This window comes from Lontra canadensis, unplaced genomic scaffold (assembly GCF_010015895.1).
Source record: "Lontra canadensis isolate GAN:19392208 unplaced genomic scaffold, GSC_riverotter_1.0 scaffold38, whole genome shotgun sequence".
NCBI classification, from domain to species: Eukaryota; Metazoa; Chordata; class Mammalia; order Carnivora; family Mustelidae; genus Lontra; species Lontra canadensis.
The window spans coordinates 6,140,866-6,157,044 of record NW_022631032.1 but is presented as its reverse complement, the minus strand read 5'-3'; the positions used below and the strand labels follow the sequence as shown (position 1 = coordinate 6,157,044).

The window sequence follows — 16,179 nt, the reverse complement described above, 5'->3', positions numbered from 1 at the left end:
AATATATATATATTAGATAAACTAGTTAAAAAACGTTAAAAAAGAAAAGGGTAAAAGTTTAAAAAAAAATTAGCAGAAGAAGAGAAAAAAATTGAAAAAGAAAAAAAAAATTAAATTAACTGCAAGGCTAAAGAATCATGGGGAGAAAGCCATGAGTTCCGTGCTTTGCTTTCTCCTCCTCTGGAATTCCGCTGCTCTCCTTGGTATTGAAACCGCACTCCTCGTAAGTGAACTTGGTCCTGGCTGGGTTTCTTGTTGATCTTCTGGGGGAGGGGCCTGTTGTAGTGATTTTCAAGTGTCTTTGCCCCAGGCGGAGTCGCACCGCCCTTACCAGGGCCCGGGCTGAGTAATCCGCTCGGGTTTGCTTTCGGGAGCTTTTGTTCCCTGAGCGCTTTCCGTAGAGTCCGGAGGACGGGAAGGAAGATGGCGGCCTCCCAGTCTCCGGCCCGGAGGAGCCGAGAGCTCGGGGTCCCACTCCTCAGTGTGCCCTCAGGGAACAGCGTCCAATTACTCCCGTCTGCCTGGCCTCCGGCCGCGCTCCGAGCTCACCGAGCCTGTGACCGGTTCAAGGTAAGCCTGAGCTGTGAGCTCACTCCTCGGCTCCGTCTCTGTAGCCGGCTTCCCTGTTCTAATACCTGCGAGCTCTGCGACACTCAGACACCCCGATCCTTCTGTGACCCTGCGGGACCTGAGGCCACACTGGCCCCGCGTGGGCTTCACCCCAGTTAAGCCTCTGGAGCGATGTCCCTCAGCGGAACAGACTTTTAAAAGTCCCGATTTTGTGCTCCGTTGCTCCGCCGCTTGCCGGGAGCCGGCCCCTCCCCCCGGGGTCTGTCTTCCCGTCCCTTTGGATTCACTTCTCCGCCAGTCCTACCTTTCAGCAAGTGGTTGATTTTCTGTTTCTAGAATTGCTGTTCTTCTTCTCTTCGATCTCCCGTTGGATTTGTAGGTGTTTGCAATCTTTAGATAAGCTATCTAGCTGATCTCCCGCAACCTGAAGTAGTCTCAGCTGCTACTTCTCCGCCATCTTGACTCCTCCAGCCGAGAGAGAAGAAATTTTAAGAAAGAGAAGTTTTTAAAGTAATTCACAGTTAGAACTTAATTTTAATATTAACATAAAATTTTCTTTTAATCAAGATGAAACCTGGGTAATACTTCTTATGATCTCTGAGTTTAAGTATGTTTTCCTATTTTCTTTCCTGAATAAAGTTATTTACTTTATTTTGGAATTTGGTTAATAGTTATTTGACAGACATTACTCTTCAGGCCTTTTTCTCTGTTAGAGAGAAAGACTGTTAGACTATCTTACATTTGGTTTCTTGACTGTTTCTCTTTCTGACCTTTTGACCCCTCCCCGCACAGTCTAGCATGAATATTTTCTCTAATTTTCTGAAGTCTGCAGATGTTCTGCTGTCCATCATGGGTCAATATGTTAAGTTAAACACTAGGTCCTACTTTTATCTTTTTTATTTTCTTTTTAAAACATTTTATCATAGAGAAATTTCAAACAGCTACAAAGTAAACGGAATAGTGTAATGAACTTTCATGTACCTGTCACCCAGTTATAATAACTATATCAGCATTTTGCCATTCTTATTTTTTCTGTATCCCCACCCACTATCCACTCATCTAGTTGATAATTTACTTCTGTGGTTTTCTTTTCTTTCTTTTTTTTTTTTTTTTTTTTTTAAGATTTTATTTCTTAGAGAGAGAGAGACACACACACACCAAGGTAGCAAGAGCACAAATGGGGAGGAGAGGGAGAAGCAGGTTCCCCATGGAGCAGGGAACCTGACTTGGGGCTCAGTCCCAGGACCAAGGATTGTGACTTGAGCCAAAGGCAGACACTTAACTGTCTAAGCCACCCAGGCACACCCGTGGTTCTTTCTTTTTTAAGGAAAATTTGCATATAGTAACATCTTTGCTATATGGTTTAGACACATGGATACATTTTTATAAACCACTCTTTTTAAAAGTATAGATTTTATTACTATTCAGGTATGGTAAGGCCAACAGATCAGGAGACAGCTGCCACTGAAAAGGTAGTTTGTTATACTCAGATCCCAAGAGAAGGGTTCACGCTACTCCACCCAGGCCCACGTGGGGAAGTGTAGGTGTTGGTCCATAGGTGAGGGAGTGGGAGGAAAATATGAGCAAGAGCCTTTATTGTGCTTTCCTTAGGAAGGAACTGGAGAAACAGGCTAAGCAGGTTTAGATTGGCTAGCTTGAGAACTTATGGCAGTCTCTGGGATAGAGGGCTGTCCTTTGTTGTCTGATACCTGACCCTGGGGTGATTTGGGCAGGGGGATAGTGGCCCTGAGTGTGAGAGCCCCACAGAGGCGGTAAAGTGTGTGTGGACTTTGGGTTAGGGGATTTGATTTTGAAAAGTACCTTGCAGGTGAGTTGTTTGCTATCTCTGGGAATTAGATAGCCCTAAGGGCTGCCCTCTAGGGTCGGCAAGCCTCCAAGATATCAAAGCATCAAAATACAAAATATAAGAAGAAAAACGAATACATATCCCTGTCACGATATAGAATATTTCTGTCTCCCTGGGAAGTTCTTTCATGTCTCTTCCCAATCTCCATCCCACCTCCAGACAACCATTGTTCTAATCTTTTACATTCTAGTTATTTTTAATTTTGTTTGTTGTAGAACTTTATAGAAACAAGATTATATAGTGTACTCTTGTGTTCGTCCTCTTTTAGTACTACATCATATGTTGTAGGTCTCTGTAATTTGATCCTTCTTATTGCTGAGTAGTAGTCACTGAATGAACATGCCACATTCTGCCCATTCTCCTGATGGACATTCGCTTATTTCCAGTTTGGGGTTATAAAGCTTCTACAGATATTTGTCTTTTGTTAACATGTTTTCATTTCTTTTTTTTTTTTTTTAAGATTTTATTTATTTATTTGACAGACAGAGATCACAAGCAGGCAGAGAGGCAGGCAGAGAGAGAGGGGGAAGTAGGCTCCTTGCTGAGCAGAGAGCCCAATGCGGGGCTCAATCCCAGGACCCTGGGATCATGACCTGAGCCGAAGGCAGAGGCTTTAACCAACTGAACCATCCAGGTGCCCCAACATTTTTCATTTCTTTTGAGTAAATACTAGCAGTGGAATTTGCCAAATCAAAAGTGAGGTACATGTTTGACACTTTGAGAAATGGCCGGTTTTCTGAAGTAGTTGTACCATTTTATATTTTCATAAGCAGTGTATGAGAGTTTCAGTTGCCCTACATTCTCATCAACATTTACTGTTGCTAATCTTTTTAATTTTATTATTCTGCTTTTATTTTTAAAACTTCACAAAACTCTAAATTCAGTACATTTTTCTGTCTCTTTAACACCTTTATTTTTAGGATAAACACTAGATTAATCAGCCTTTTTCCACCTATGTGATTTTATAGACAATTTGTCAGTTGGCTGAGGATGGTACTCTATTTGCCCATGAGGCAAATAAATTTCCTAATCTCTCTCTCTCTCCCTCTCTCCCACACACACATGTCAATAAGTAAGATACAAGATAGAATGTGATACATCTTCCCAAAGATATAAACAGAGATAAATGGAAGTACCACTTTCAGGCCCCAGGGCCTTGAACAACATACAGGGTTTTGACAGGTAATGATGTAAGAAAGGGCCTCACTGGTGAAAAGAATGGTGTGTTTTTAATACCATACAATTAGTTTCAGTCATAATTTAGTAATTAGTTATACTCATTTAGATGGAATGGACCTGAAATTTCTCTCATATGTTCTAAAATCTGTTTCTCCAGACATTTAGGGCATCATTGAATGACTGTACCTCCTGAACTTCGTTCTTGCCCAAAGCGTAGGCACTGTGGTATTATGAGGAGATTTGAAGGTTAGAATAGTACCATCATTTTGAATCTTCATAATGCTTCTTCTGGTATTCTCTTTCATCATTTTCCCTTTCTTTTGACTCCTCTGATTCCTCTACACTGAATTTTTTCATTCTACCTATAAATGTATTTAAATCTCTCTCCTCCATCACATTACAGGGGAAAAATTATTATTTCTCAGTCCTAGTCTATCTGTCACGCTGTCATCTTGGTTTTCTTTAGAGGCAGTAGCATTCACTTACTGCTTCTCTCTCTTACCATCAATAGTTATGTAGCCTCTTGCAGTCTAAATTTTGCCTTCACTCTTGTGAAATTGTTTTTATAAAGGGTCAACAACCATCTTTTAGTCAATAAATCTAATTTTTTTTTTTCATTTTGAGTTCAAACTGTCTTTGGCTTGTCCACAGGCATTGTTATCCATATCTTTCTTCTGGATGACCTCCCCTTTCGAGGCTTCTGAGGCTCTTTCCTCCTCTTGTTCTCCTAAATCTGTCTTCCTGACTCCTCATCCTCCCTGCAAGGGTACTGTTTACCAAAGATTTGCCCAGGATTTCCCCTTGGGCTACTTCTTTCTCTAGTAATCTCATCCCAGCCCTTCCTTTCAGATACAAACCACATCTGTTTCTCCAGCTCTGCTACTCTTTCATTGCTCATTAAATAAACATGTCTCATTATCACTACAAGTTTGATATGTTTAAAATGTCTCCATTCTCAGGGCACCTGGGTGGCTCAATCATTAAGCGTCTGCCTTCAGCTCAGGTCATGATCCCAAGGTTCTGGGATCAAGCCTGCATCAGGATCCCTGCTCAGCAGGAAGCCTGCTTCTCCCTCTCCCACTCCCCCTGCTTGTGTTCCTTCTCTCGCTGTGTCTCTTTGTGTCTCTCTCGGTCAAATAAAAACAGAGAGATCCCAAGTAGGCAGAGAGGCAGGCAGAGAGAGGGGGGAGCAGGCTCCCCGCTGAGAGCCCGATGCTGGGCTTGATTCCAGGACCCTGGGATCATGACCTGAGCCGAAAGCAAAGGCTTTAACCCACTGAGCCACCCAGGCGCCCCTAAATAGAATCTTAAAAAAAAAAAATCTCCGTTCTTGATCAAAGCTGAGTTTCTTCCAGCGTCTTTGTTGGTAGCACCATTAACTTTCTAATTGCCCACACTTAAAATCTTGACATTTAAAAATTTTTTTTTTCCCTTTTGTTTCCCATATCTAACTAGTTGCCATGTCTAGTAGTTTTAACCCCTGTGATATCACTCACCTCTTTCTTCTTTATTCCTGCTGTCACTATCCAAATTCAGGCCCTCTTATCAGCCAGTCTTTTGCAATGAATCCCTAAGGTATATTTGTGGAAATAGCATGGGCTTTGCAGTCTTACAGACCCAAGTGCTAATTGCGAAGATGACACTTACTAGCTGTCTGACTTACAGCAAATTATTTAGCCTCCATTGACAGATGAAAAAATTCAGAAACTGAAAAGTTAGTCATTCCTGCCTTATGAAGTACCTCATTTTGAAGGATAAGTGGGACAAAGTGTACCTACTAAGAAAGCACTGAGAAAATATTGTCTTCCTGCTTTTAATCTCCTTACAGCCCATTGATAGATTAATATTCCTTAAGCATAGCATTAACCATATTGGTCTCTAGCTCTTCAGTGTTTCCCCATTGTCTAACTTGTTCATAATTTTTAGTCTAGTATTTACAACTATCTATTAATTTGCTTCAACCCCCCTTTTTTACCTTCTTTCTTCCTCTCTTCATAAATATCCTTTTAAGCCAAACAGAACCAGTAATAGTGCCCAGTGGCAGAGTGGTTAAGAACATGAGGTCTAGTGTCAGGCTACCTGGGTTTAAATCCCCCATTCATTTACTTACTTTGGGCAAATTATCTAATCCCCCCCTCCCCAACCTTAGTTTCATCTAAAAAAATAAGGATAATTCTAGTACCTACTGCAGTGGGTTCCTGGAGGGGTGACATGAGATCATGTATATAAGCACTTGTGCCTGGTACATTGAGAACAGACACTATTCGTAGGATTGGCAGAGGTGGTTGTAGTTGTTGTTGTTCATGCTCTTATTTGCATCTCATTTCCACCTCCATGCTCACATTCTCTTCTGCAGCAGTGCAGTTTTTCCCATTCGTGCCTGTCTATAAATTTTAGCCATCTTTAAAGATCTTCCTTGGTTTTCTTACCATTGCTGTATCACCACCTTCTCCCTAGTTATCTTTCCTCTTCAGAATTCCTTTTTTCTTTTCTTTATTTTTTAAAAAAGATTCATTTATTTCACAGAGAGAGCACAAGGAGCAGGGCAGGGGGAAGCATACTCCTCATTGAGCAGGGAGCCCAGTACAGGACCTGATCCCAGGAACCTGGTATCATGATCTGAGCCAAAGACAGATGCTTAACGGACTGAACCACCCAGCTCTCCTCCTCTTCAGAATCTAACTCTTTTAGTTTAGAATGCTTATTACTTTCACAGGCTTATCTGTTTTTTTTCCCTTCAAAAGACTAGAAGTATCTTGAAGGGGACGCCTGGGTGGCTCAGTTGGCTAAGCCGCTGCCTTCGGCTCAGGTCATGATCCTGGGGTTCTGGGATCGAGTCCCGCATCAGGCTCCTTGCTCGGCAGGGAGCCTGCTTCCTCCTCTCTCTCTGCCTGCCTCTCTGCCTGCTTGTGTGTACTCTCTCTCTCTGACAAATAAATAAAATCTTTAAAAAAAAAAAAAATAGAAGTATCTTGAGGGCAGGTTATGCAAATCATTTATTGTATTTTCTAAAGCATGACATCTTACACAGAATTATGCTAAAAAGTATTTGCTGAGTAAATACTTAATTCCCTATAAGCAATAGCCCTCTGGTTCCAGAAGATTTACTTCTTTAGGAACTTGTCTAAACTTCATTAATTACTGGTTCAGAAAAAATTTAATTTTGTGAAAATGCCATTATTGGGCTCAAAGAGGCTAAGTAAAGAAATGGTGTTGTAGCAAAAGATAATAATAGCAAAAACAAAACAAAAATTGACCAGGTAACACTTTTTTGGATTCAGGAACTTTTTTTCCACATTGCTTCTCATTTGTTACTGTTTCAAATCTACTTTAACCTAATAGTACCTATCATGGTGCCAGATTGAAGTGTCAAGTAAGCATTTGTGGATAACAATAAATCTAAAATTTGTTTTACTGAAATAGAAAGTAGCAGATATCGCATAATACATTAAAATGTGATTAAATATCTTGTTCAGTTGTTGACATGACAAATTGTCCTTAGGGAGTATCACCCTCTTGTTGTATGCAGATGGAGTTTTCTCTTGGTAACCATTTCCACAGGTCCTAGGGAAGGAAATAGGGTGGGAGTGGGTGAATCCCCACTTGAGAATTTCTTTCCCACAGTGATTGCGCACAGCTCCAGCCTCTCCCGCAGCATAATACATGCGCTGTCTTTGTTAAAAGAGAATTGTCATTTGCTTTTATGCTTTTAAAAATATTTCTGTTCATTTTGAAATAATTTTAATAATAACAAATGGTATATTATAATTATAAAGAGTGCTGGAAGGCCAAGAGATAAATATTAGAAAATTTATATAGTCCTATTATTTAGTCCTATTATTTATTTCTTAAACATTGATCAACACATTAAAATGGTAATATTTTCCCATTCAAGAATGGCTATATTTTACTTGACCATAAACAGCTAATATTTTTTAGTTATACAGAATATTATTTGGGTTTTTTTGTAAGGTAAACTTGTATATTTCAGAAGTACGATTTATATAATCTGTTTAGTTGTCCAGTATTATGCTTGAGGCCCATATTAAGGATTTCTTTTTTTTTATTAGAAGCCAGCTTTCCCTTACTCCTGAGAGAGGGTTTGGGGAAGGATGGACCAGGAATACAAAACATGACTAATTGGTAGACTAGTTGGAAAGATTTTTAAATTGTGAGGGTTTTTTTCCTCTACTACTATAAAACTTGGTATTAATACTTTACAGAGATATTTAATTTTTTATTTTCATATTAAAATCTCAAGGAAATTGATTGAGAGATCCAGCAATCAGCTTGGGCACAGAAGAAACTTCAGGAACTTTTTTCCATCTTAGCATTTTCTGCTGAACTTGAGGAACAAATAATTTCCTGTGATATGTGGGGTTTTGTGTTTCTGTGAACTGTTTAGGGAAGCTTTTCTGATGTAATGGCTGAATATAAGTTGCAAAGATTTAAGCCTTTCTTTATATTAAAGTTCCACCCCATTAACTTCATTGTTAGCGCTTTTACACTTCAGTGATTTAAATGAAATGACCTAACTGTAGTTCTGTTGTTCTCTCTTTTCCTCTGTCTCCTTTTCGAGGTCTAGATGATTATGTATTTAGTTTTGTATTTTCCTTTAGACTCAGTTGTTTATTAAGCCCAAGATGATGATAAAGTGAAACTGTTGTATAACTGAATTTCTTACATTGCTGAAACCCTGATGCATTTGTGAAGTTGAAGTGGTCACTTGCTTTTTCAGCTAGTGTTTTATCATTTGTAGTGGTCTTCATGTGGTCCTCAGGGATCAAGAACTTCATAGCCGGAAGACTTTCTATTGTGAAGTTCAGATTGGTGATTATATAGGAGCTTTCACCTATATCCCGTGATATTTATAGACCTGGAACCCAAATAAGGGAGACTTTTGCTTTAAAAAAGCAAGCTGTGTTTGTTCTTAAAAATGTTATCTAAGCATTTTCAGAAAAAGTAGGAATTACACAGTGATCTTTCAGGTGAAGTCACCTTTGCAAATACTTGCAACTCTTTGCAAATGGTAGACCTATTTAGGCAGTAAGGTTTTTGGTTTTGTTTTTGTTTTTTACATGATACGCTGCCAGATGTGAGCACTCCTTAGCCTATATACCCCAAGTACATGTTAGATGTCTGTTAAAAATATAGAGAAAAAGAAGTTAATTGACTTTGAGTTCAGGGCAGTGAAGCTATCATGTTGTCAGACATTTTGCATTAAAAATTTAACTACTAATATGTTAATAAATAAATTTATGAAGATTAATCCATGTTTGACCCATTTAAATTGAGCAGTGAATTTCATTTTACGTAAGTTTAGGTATTGGCATAGAATAATGGTGTTCATTTCTAACCATTTCTTTTATTTCCAGCTCACCAGCGACTGGAACCAGCGACTCTGTCAGGGATTGTGGCATTTATCCTCAGTCTTTTATGTGGAGCTCTGAATTTAATTCGAGGTTTTCATGCCATAGAGAGTCTTTTGCAGGTACTGTACTGTTTTTGCAATTTCAGGTAACTTTGCCTGTTGATTCTATTTGTAACTCGATTTGAATTGATTTGATATAGTACAATTTATGGTGCATGCTCAGATTCTGTATTCTTTACGCCTGCCCTAGTCTCCCTTTCCTTTAAGAACAGTGATTTCTAGTTGGCTTCCTTGACTCAGTGTATATTAATTATTTACTCCACAGGAGGCACTATTTATAGGTACTCTTGGGACACCAAGGTTATGTCTGACATGAGTGCTGCTGTCTTGGAGCCTAGGGTTGAATTGGGAGGGGGAAAACAGCACATGAATGATTGCCAAGTACACAGAGTTCAGAAGAGGAGCAGTAATTTTAAGTCAGGATAGGAGAAAGGGGCTTTGTGGAGGAGGAATGAGCTGGACCTAGAAGGATCTGAGTGGATAGAGAGGAATGGAAGAATAAGGGGGTATTTATGGGCAGGTTTTTGTCCTACTTCTATGTATTTCAACTTTGTTATCTGTTCTTTTTCCTTTTTGTTGGTGACTACCTGAAACCACTATATTTTTCAGATATTGCAACTATTTTGTTTTCCAGTGGAGTTTTTTCCAGAGACTATGGCTATCAGAATATATTAACTTTTTCTCTTTTTGTAAACTTTTTGAAACTTCTTTAAGTTTAGCACATTTCAGACTGGACAGTTTTCCTTACCTTTGTTTATCCTCACTTCTCTAAAGTTTTTTTTTTTTTTTTTGACACTTCCACATGTGAATTAGTTCTCTGTTTTTGGCCAGCATTAAGCTCAGAATACCATTCGTAAAAAAAACACTTAATACACCTTATATTCTTTTTTAAAATTGCTTGTTAATTTGGGGAACACTCAGAGTGGTACTCTGAATGTCCTCTGCCGTATGGAGCCAGTAGCAGAGGACATCAGAGGTTCCAGGCAGCTGAGCTGTCCCTTGAGTGGGAAGGGGGTGCTTCTCATGACTTTTCAATTCTTTTTTCAACCGTCACGAACCCTCAGGTAAAGCCCCTCTTCCCTATCAGGCCCAGGACAGATGGCTACTCTCCGTTGGTGTTCCTGTCCTTGCTTCATAGCCAGGTCAGTTTTATTCCAGTGGGAGTTCAGTTTTGAGCCAGTAAGACAACCTGCCAAAAAGAAAAAAAAGGCAATTTGGAGAAAGCTGACTAAAAAGTTAATAAATAAGATACCCTCTTCCTTTTTTTTTTTTTTTTTTAAAATAGTTGATGTAGTAGAAAGAATAGTAGTATAGGTGGGTGAAGAGTTGATTTTTGTTTGTGGAGGAAAGAGAGAAAGGGTTGGCTGCAGCTCAGCCCCTGATTAGCTCTGTGACCTTAAATAGCTCACTTTACTTTCTGGTCCTCACCTTCATTACTTATGAAATGAAAGAGATCTCATGAGTATTTCTCAAAGTATGGGGCACATTTAGCACTGGTCGCACAGTAGATGACTTTAGGTGGTAGAGGGATAAATATTTTTAACTTTAACAGTCATTTTTTAGTGTATGTCAGTGTGTAGCATCTGTATTTGGTAAGATTAACAATGGAGAGGGACACCTGGGTGGCTCAATCGGTTAAGCCGCTGCCTTCGGCTCAGGTCGTGATCCCAGGGTCCTGGGATCAAGTCCCATATCGAGCTCTTTGCTCAGCAAGGAGCCTGTTTCTCTCTCTGCCTCTACCTGCCACTCTGCCTGCTTGTGTGTGCTCTCTCTCTCTCTCTCTCTCTCTCTGATAAATAAATAAGTAAATAAAATATTTTAAAAAGAGATTAATGTTGGAGGTAAAATTTTCCTTTTAAAATTAATTTTCATAATTTTATGGAATTTATTAAGTAAATAATGGTATAATTTAGAGTTGGCAAAAATTGTGAAGATAGTTTTCTGTGGTTAAAATTCTTGGGTTGTTTGAAATTGTCAAATTGATAAAGAAGGGGAGGGAGCAGATCTGGGTAGAGAAAAGTTTTTATGCTACAGAGGCTTATCATCCTTGACCCAGTGTCTAAGCGTGGAACTGGGGGCTTAGACCCCCATTATTTTTAAGTTAAAAGTCAGACAAGGCTATTGTATCTCACCAAAAAAAAAAAAAAAAAAGAGAAAGAAAAATAGTTTCTTTCAGGCACTCAGAAGATATCTTATCCCTCATCTTCCTGGACTGATTCTTTCCTTCTCCCTCCTCTGATTCACAACTTCAGAACTAAGGAAAATAGTATAAACTAAGGTTTTCATGCTCTTGAGCTGCTACAGCTGCCTTGATCCCTGAGTGTTTCATGTTTTCCCTTTGTGCGGTAATATCTTTGCCCCCTGCAGTTGTTTAGCTTTCCGAAGAACAATAATCTGATTAAACTGATGACCACTTACATGTAACTGACTGATGGCTCTGAGATTTCTCAGCCTGTCGACATATAAAAAAGACATTACAGACCAATGTAACTCATGAACACAGACGGAAAACTCCTCAGCAAGATATTAACAGATTGAATCCAATGGTATATAAAAAGAATTACATGCCACAGACAAATGGGATTTATTCCAGGTATGCAAGGCTGGTGCAACATTCAACAGTTAATGTAATCCATCACATCAATAGACTAAAGAAGAAAAATCATATGATCATGTCTGTGGATTTAGAAAAAGCTTTTGACTCAAAATCCAGTACCTGTTCATGAACTCACCACAAACTAAGAATAAAGGGAAGCTTCCTCAGTTTGATAAAGAACATCTGCAGAAATCCTACAGTTTTTACCATACTTGATGAGAAACTAGATGGTTCTTCCCTAAGATCAGGAACAAGACAAGGATGTCCCCTCTAACCATTCACATTCAACATTGTACTGGGAAACCTAGTTAATGCAGTAAGACAAGAAAACAGAAGGCATAAAGATTGGGAAAGAAGGAATATGACACTGTCTTTATTCACAGATGTTTTGATTGTCTATGTAGAAAATCCCAAAGAATTGACAAATTCTTGGAACTCATGAATGATTATACTACAGTTGCGGGATCCAAAGTTAATATATAAAAATCAGGGGCACCTGAGTGGCTCAGTAGGTTAAGCCTCTGCCTTCGGCTCAGGTCATGATCCCAGGGTCCTGGGATCAAGCCCCGCATTGGACTCTCTGCTCCATGGAGAGCCTGCTTTCTCCTCTCTCTCTGCCTGCCTCTCTGCCTACTTGTGATCTCTCTCTGTCAAATAAATAAATAAAATCTTAATATATATATATATATATATATATATATATATAAAATCAATTACTTTATATCAGTAAGGAACAATTGAAATTTGAAATTTAAAAAACAATATATAATTTATATTGGCATACCCAAAAATGAGGCACTCAAGTATAAATCTAACAAAACATATACAAAATCTATATGAGAAAAACTAAAACTCTGATAAGAGAAAGAAGATTTAAATAAATGGAGAGACATTCCATGTTCACGAGTGGGAAGATTCAATATTGTTAAGTTGTTAGTTCTTCCCAGCTTGATCTGTAGATTCAACACAACACCAAACAAAATCAGTATTTTATAGATACTGACTAAATGATCCTATGTGGAAAGGCAAAAGACTCGGAACAGCCAACACGATACTGAGGAAAATGAAATCAAAGCGCTGACACTACTCAACTTTAAGACTTACTATTTTTTTTAAAGATTTTATTTACTTATTTGACAGAGAGTGCACACACAAGCAGAAGGAGCTGTAGGCAGAGGGGTAGGGAGAAGCAGACTCCCCACTGAGCGAGGAATCCAGAGCGGGGCAGGACCCTGGGATCACGACCTGAGCCGAAGACAGATGCTTAACCGACTGAGCCTCCCAGGCGCTCCTTCAAGACTTACTCTTAAGCTGTCACAATTAAGACAGTGTGACATTGGCAAAATAATAGACAGATGGATCAGTAGAACAGAATAAAGAGCCCAGAAATACACCCATACAAGTACAAGCAATTGATTTTTGATGAAGGAACAAAAACAATTCAGTGGAGGAAGAAAAGTCTTTTCAGCAAATGGTGCTGGAATAGCTAGACATCCACAAGCAAAAAAGTAATTTTAGACACAGATTTTATACCTTTAATTAAAAAAAAAAAAACCTCAAAATGGATCTCAGACCTAAATGTAAGATATAAAACTTAGAAAAGATAACAGGAGAAAACCGAGATGACCTTGGATATGGTAATGACTTTTTAGATACAAAACCAAAAATATAATCCATGAAAGTTTAAAAACTTTTGGTCTGTGAGGGACATTAAGAGAATGATAAGCCACAGACAAGGAGAAAATATTTGCAGAACGCGTCTGACCAAGGGCGTGTGTCCGAAACATACAAAGAACTCTTAAAACTCAAGAAGTTGTGATAATAATGCAATTAAAAATTGGGCAAAAGAATGGAACAGACACCCCACCGAAGTAGATATACAGATGGCAAATAAACACATGAAAAGATGTCTAACATCATATGTCACTAGGGAATTGCAGATTAAAACAGCAATAAGATAGCACTAAACTCCTAGATTGGCAAAATCCAAAACATTGACAAAACCAAATGTTAGGATATGCAACAATACGAACTCTTCATTCAATGCCAGTGGAAGTGCAAAATGGCACAGTCACATTAGAAGATAGTGTGGCTGTCTCACAAAGCTAAACATAGCCTTACTGTAGGATCCAGCCATCATGCTCCGAGGTCTATTAACCCAAAAGAATAGAAAACTTGTGCCCACATAAAAACCTGCATATGAATGTTTATATCTGCTTTACTTACAATTTCAAAAAACTAGAAGCAACTAAGATATCCTTCAAAAGGTGAAAGAATAAACTGTGGCAGTCTGTACAATGGGGGTATTACTCAGTAATAAAAAGAAATGAATTCTCAAGCCACATAAAGGCATGGGTAAACCTTAAATGCACATTACTTAATGAAAGAAGTCTGAGAAACCCACATACTTACATGACTGCAACTGTATGACATCCTAGGAAAAGTAAAAAGATCAGTGGTTGCCAGGGGTTTGGAGGGAGGTAGGAAGGGATGAGGAGTTGGGCTATGGGATTTTTAGGGCAGTGAAACTCTTGAGTAGTTATTATAATGGTGGTTATGTCATTATACATTTGTCAAAACCCAAAGGATGTACAACACAAAGAGTGAACCCTAATGTAAACTATGGACTTTAGTTAATGATAATGTGTCACTGTTGGCTCATTTGTTGTAACAAATGTACCACATTAATGTAAGATGTTAATAATGAGGAAACTGTGAACAGGTAAAGAGCCAGTTATATGGGAACTCTTTGTAGAACACACACTGCTTAATTTTCCATCAGCCTGTTCTAAAGATTAATTTAAACACACACACACACACACACACACACACCACACAGCAACATTAAAACAAAGACCAGGAAGGGAGGAGCAGTCTTTGGGCTTTGATTTTTCATTACGTGTGGCTCCACTTAACAGTTAAAGTATAGCCTGTTGTACCCAGTCGCCTCTTAGAAAATGGTGGGTTGGCTTTCTCTTCTCACAGAGGGGCTGAGCCTTCCCGTTCACACAGGCCAGGAGGGGATGTCAGTGTCCCAGCCAGGGTGGAACCTGGGTCTAGAGATGTGATTCATGTTTTAGGTCAGATGTACAGTTTTGTGCCTGCTGAGAATAGTGGCCATTTTGAGACAGGCAATGGAGAGCCCCCTGACCCTATACCCACTCATCCCTCTCAGCTCAGCCCCAAATACCCCCGCCAAAGATGGACAGGGAGAATAATATCCTTTAATTTGTATAAAGAAACTCTGGAACAATGAGAGACTAAAACATGCAGTAGGAACTGGACAGATGAGAAGCAGAGTAGGAATGACACTCTTCATAGTATATGCCTTATATATTATTTTTACTCTTTGAACCATATGAATATACTATTCAGATTTTAAGTAATAAAAATGAGTGTGTATCAGCACCTATTATTTAAGCATGAAAAAAAAATCCAACTTCAGTTAACCCAACCTAGTAAGTAGATTTTCAAGTAACATTTCAGTAGAGTAAAGGTAAATATTTTTATGGGGGTTAAAGGGAGTCTGAGCAATTTTCCTGAGTTTTTATAGTTTTTTACTGCCAATGTCTTAGAGTCCACAGTTTCCCTAGAAGCTTCAAGGTTTTTTGATTGTTTTAAATGGTTCCTTAAAACTGTGGTGCTAGAGTGTGAAGGACACATGGGGTAAATTACAAGTAGGGAAAAAGGGGCTTTTCTATTCGTAGATCATTTATCATTTGGGAACTCAATGGATGCTTGTATCTTTGAGATGTGTATTTCTAATGCTTGATACAGAATTCTCTTTTTCACTGTTGTCCAAGACTAAATTTATTCCAACAGTGTTTCCTTCTCATCTGATCCAAGGAACTGTAAACTGCTCCATATGGGAATTTTAGCTGACTGGAAACTATGGACACCTGGTTACTTGGTTCCTTTAGGGTTGTTTTAAATTTTTGTTCTGTCATAGCCATCTGACATATTCCACATACACTCATCAATAATTGAGGTTTCTAAAACGGATGCTCAGAGAAGGGAATAAGGAAACAGAATACAAAGTTTGGGGGGGAATATTGTCCACAGGTAGTTTGTCACTCATAGGTAGTTTAAGAAGATTTTCCAGCAAATTCTGATCTCCTCACCTGAATGAGAATCATTGCTTTTGGAAATTCATTGGACTAAAAGTAGAGATTCGTATTATTCGAGTTATTGGGGATTTTATATCAGTATAGAGGAAAATGCTTTGGTAAGTGACTGGTGCTTGGCAATACTTTTCCATGTCTTGTTAGAAGAATAATGAAGGAGCACTGTGTAGCATTGGAAATATCTACCTTCTGAGGATTCTGTGTCCTAAAGGATGGAATGGACAGTAGGCAAAGAGAAGGAGAGAAAGGAATGCCAGATTGCAGAGGGCACTGTGATAAATTTAGAGGTTAACCAGAGTAGGATTAGGGGTACAAACTATATTCAAAAAGTACATCCTTTCATCCCAAGTTAACCTAAAAACACATACAGAATTGTGGGCCTGAGGTCTCTTGCTTTTAATTTTCCCTCATT

The 16,179-nt window shown here is 38.8% G+C and overlaps 1 protein-coding gene across 6 annotated transcripts in view; it reads left to right on the top strand.

Moving 5' to 3' along the window:
- SEC22A (SEC22 homolog A, vesicle trafficking protein) overlaps positions 1–16,179 on the top strand; it is a 71,676-nt gene that overhangs the window by 38,552 nt on the left and 16,945 nt on the right. For all 6 annotated transcript variants that reach the window (XM_032869503.1, XM_032869505.1, XM_032869509.1 and 3 more), the window contains exon 5: positions 8,992–9,107. In XM_032869503.1, the coding sequence (XP_032725394.1) occupies positions 8,992–9,107 (116 nt within the window). The remainder of the gene's footprint in view (positions 1–8,991; positions 9,108–16,179) is intronic.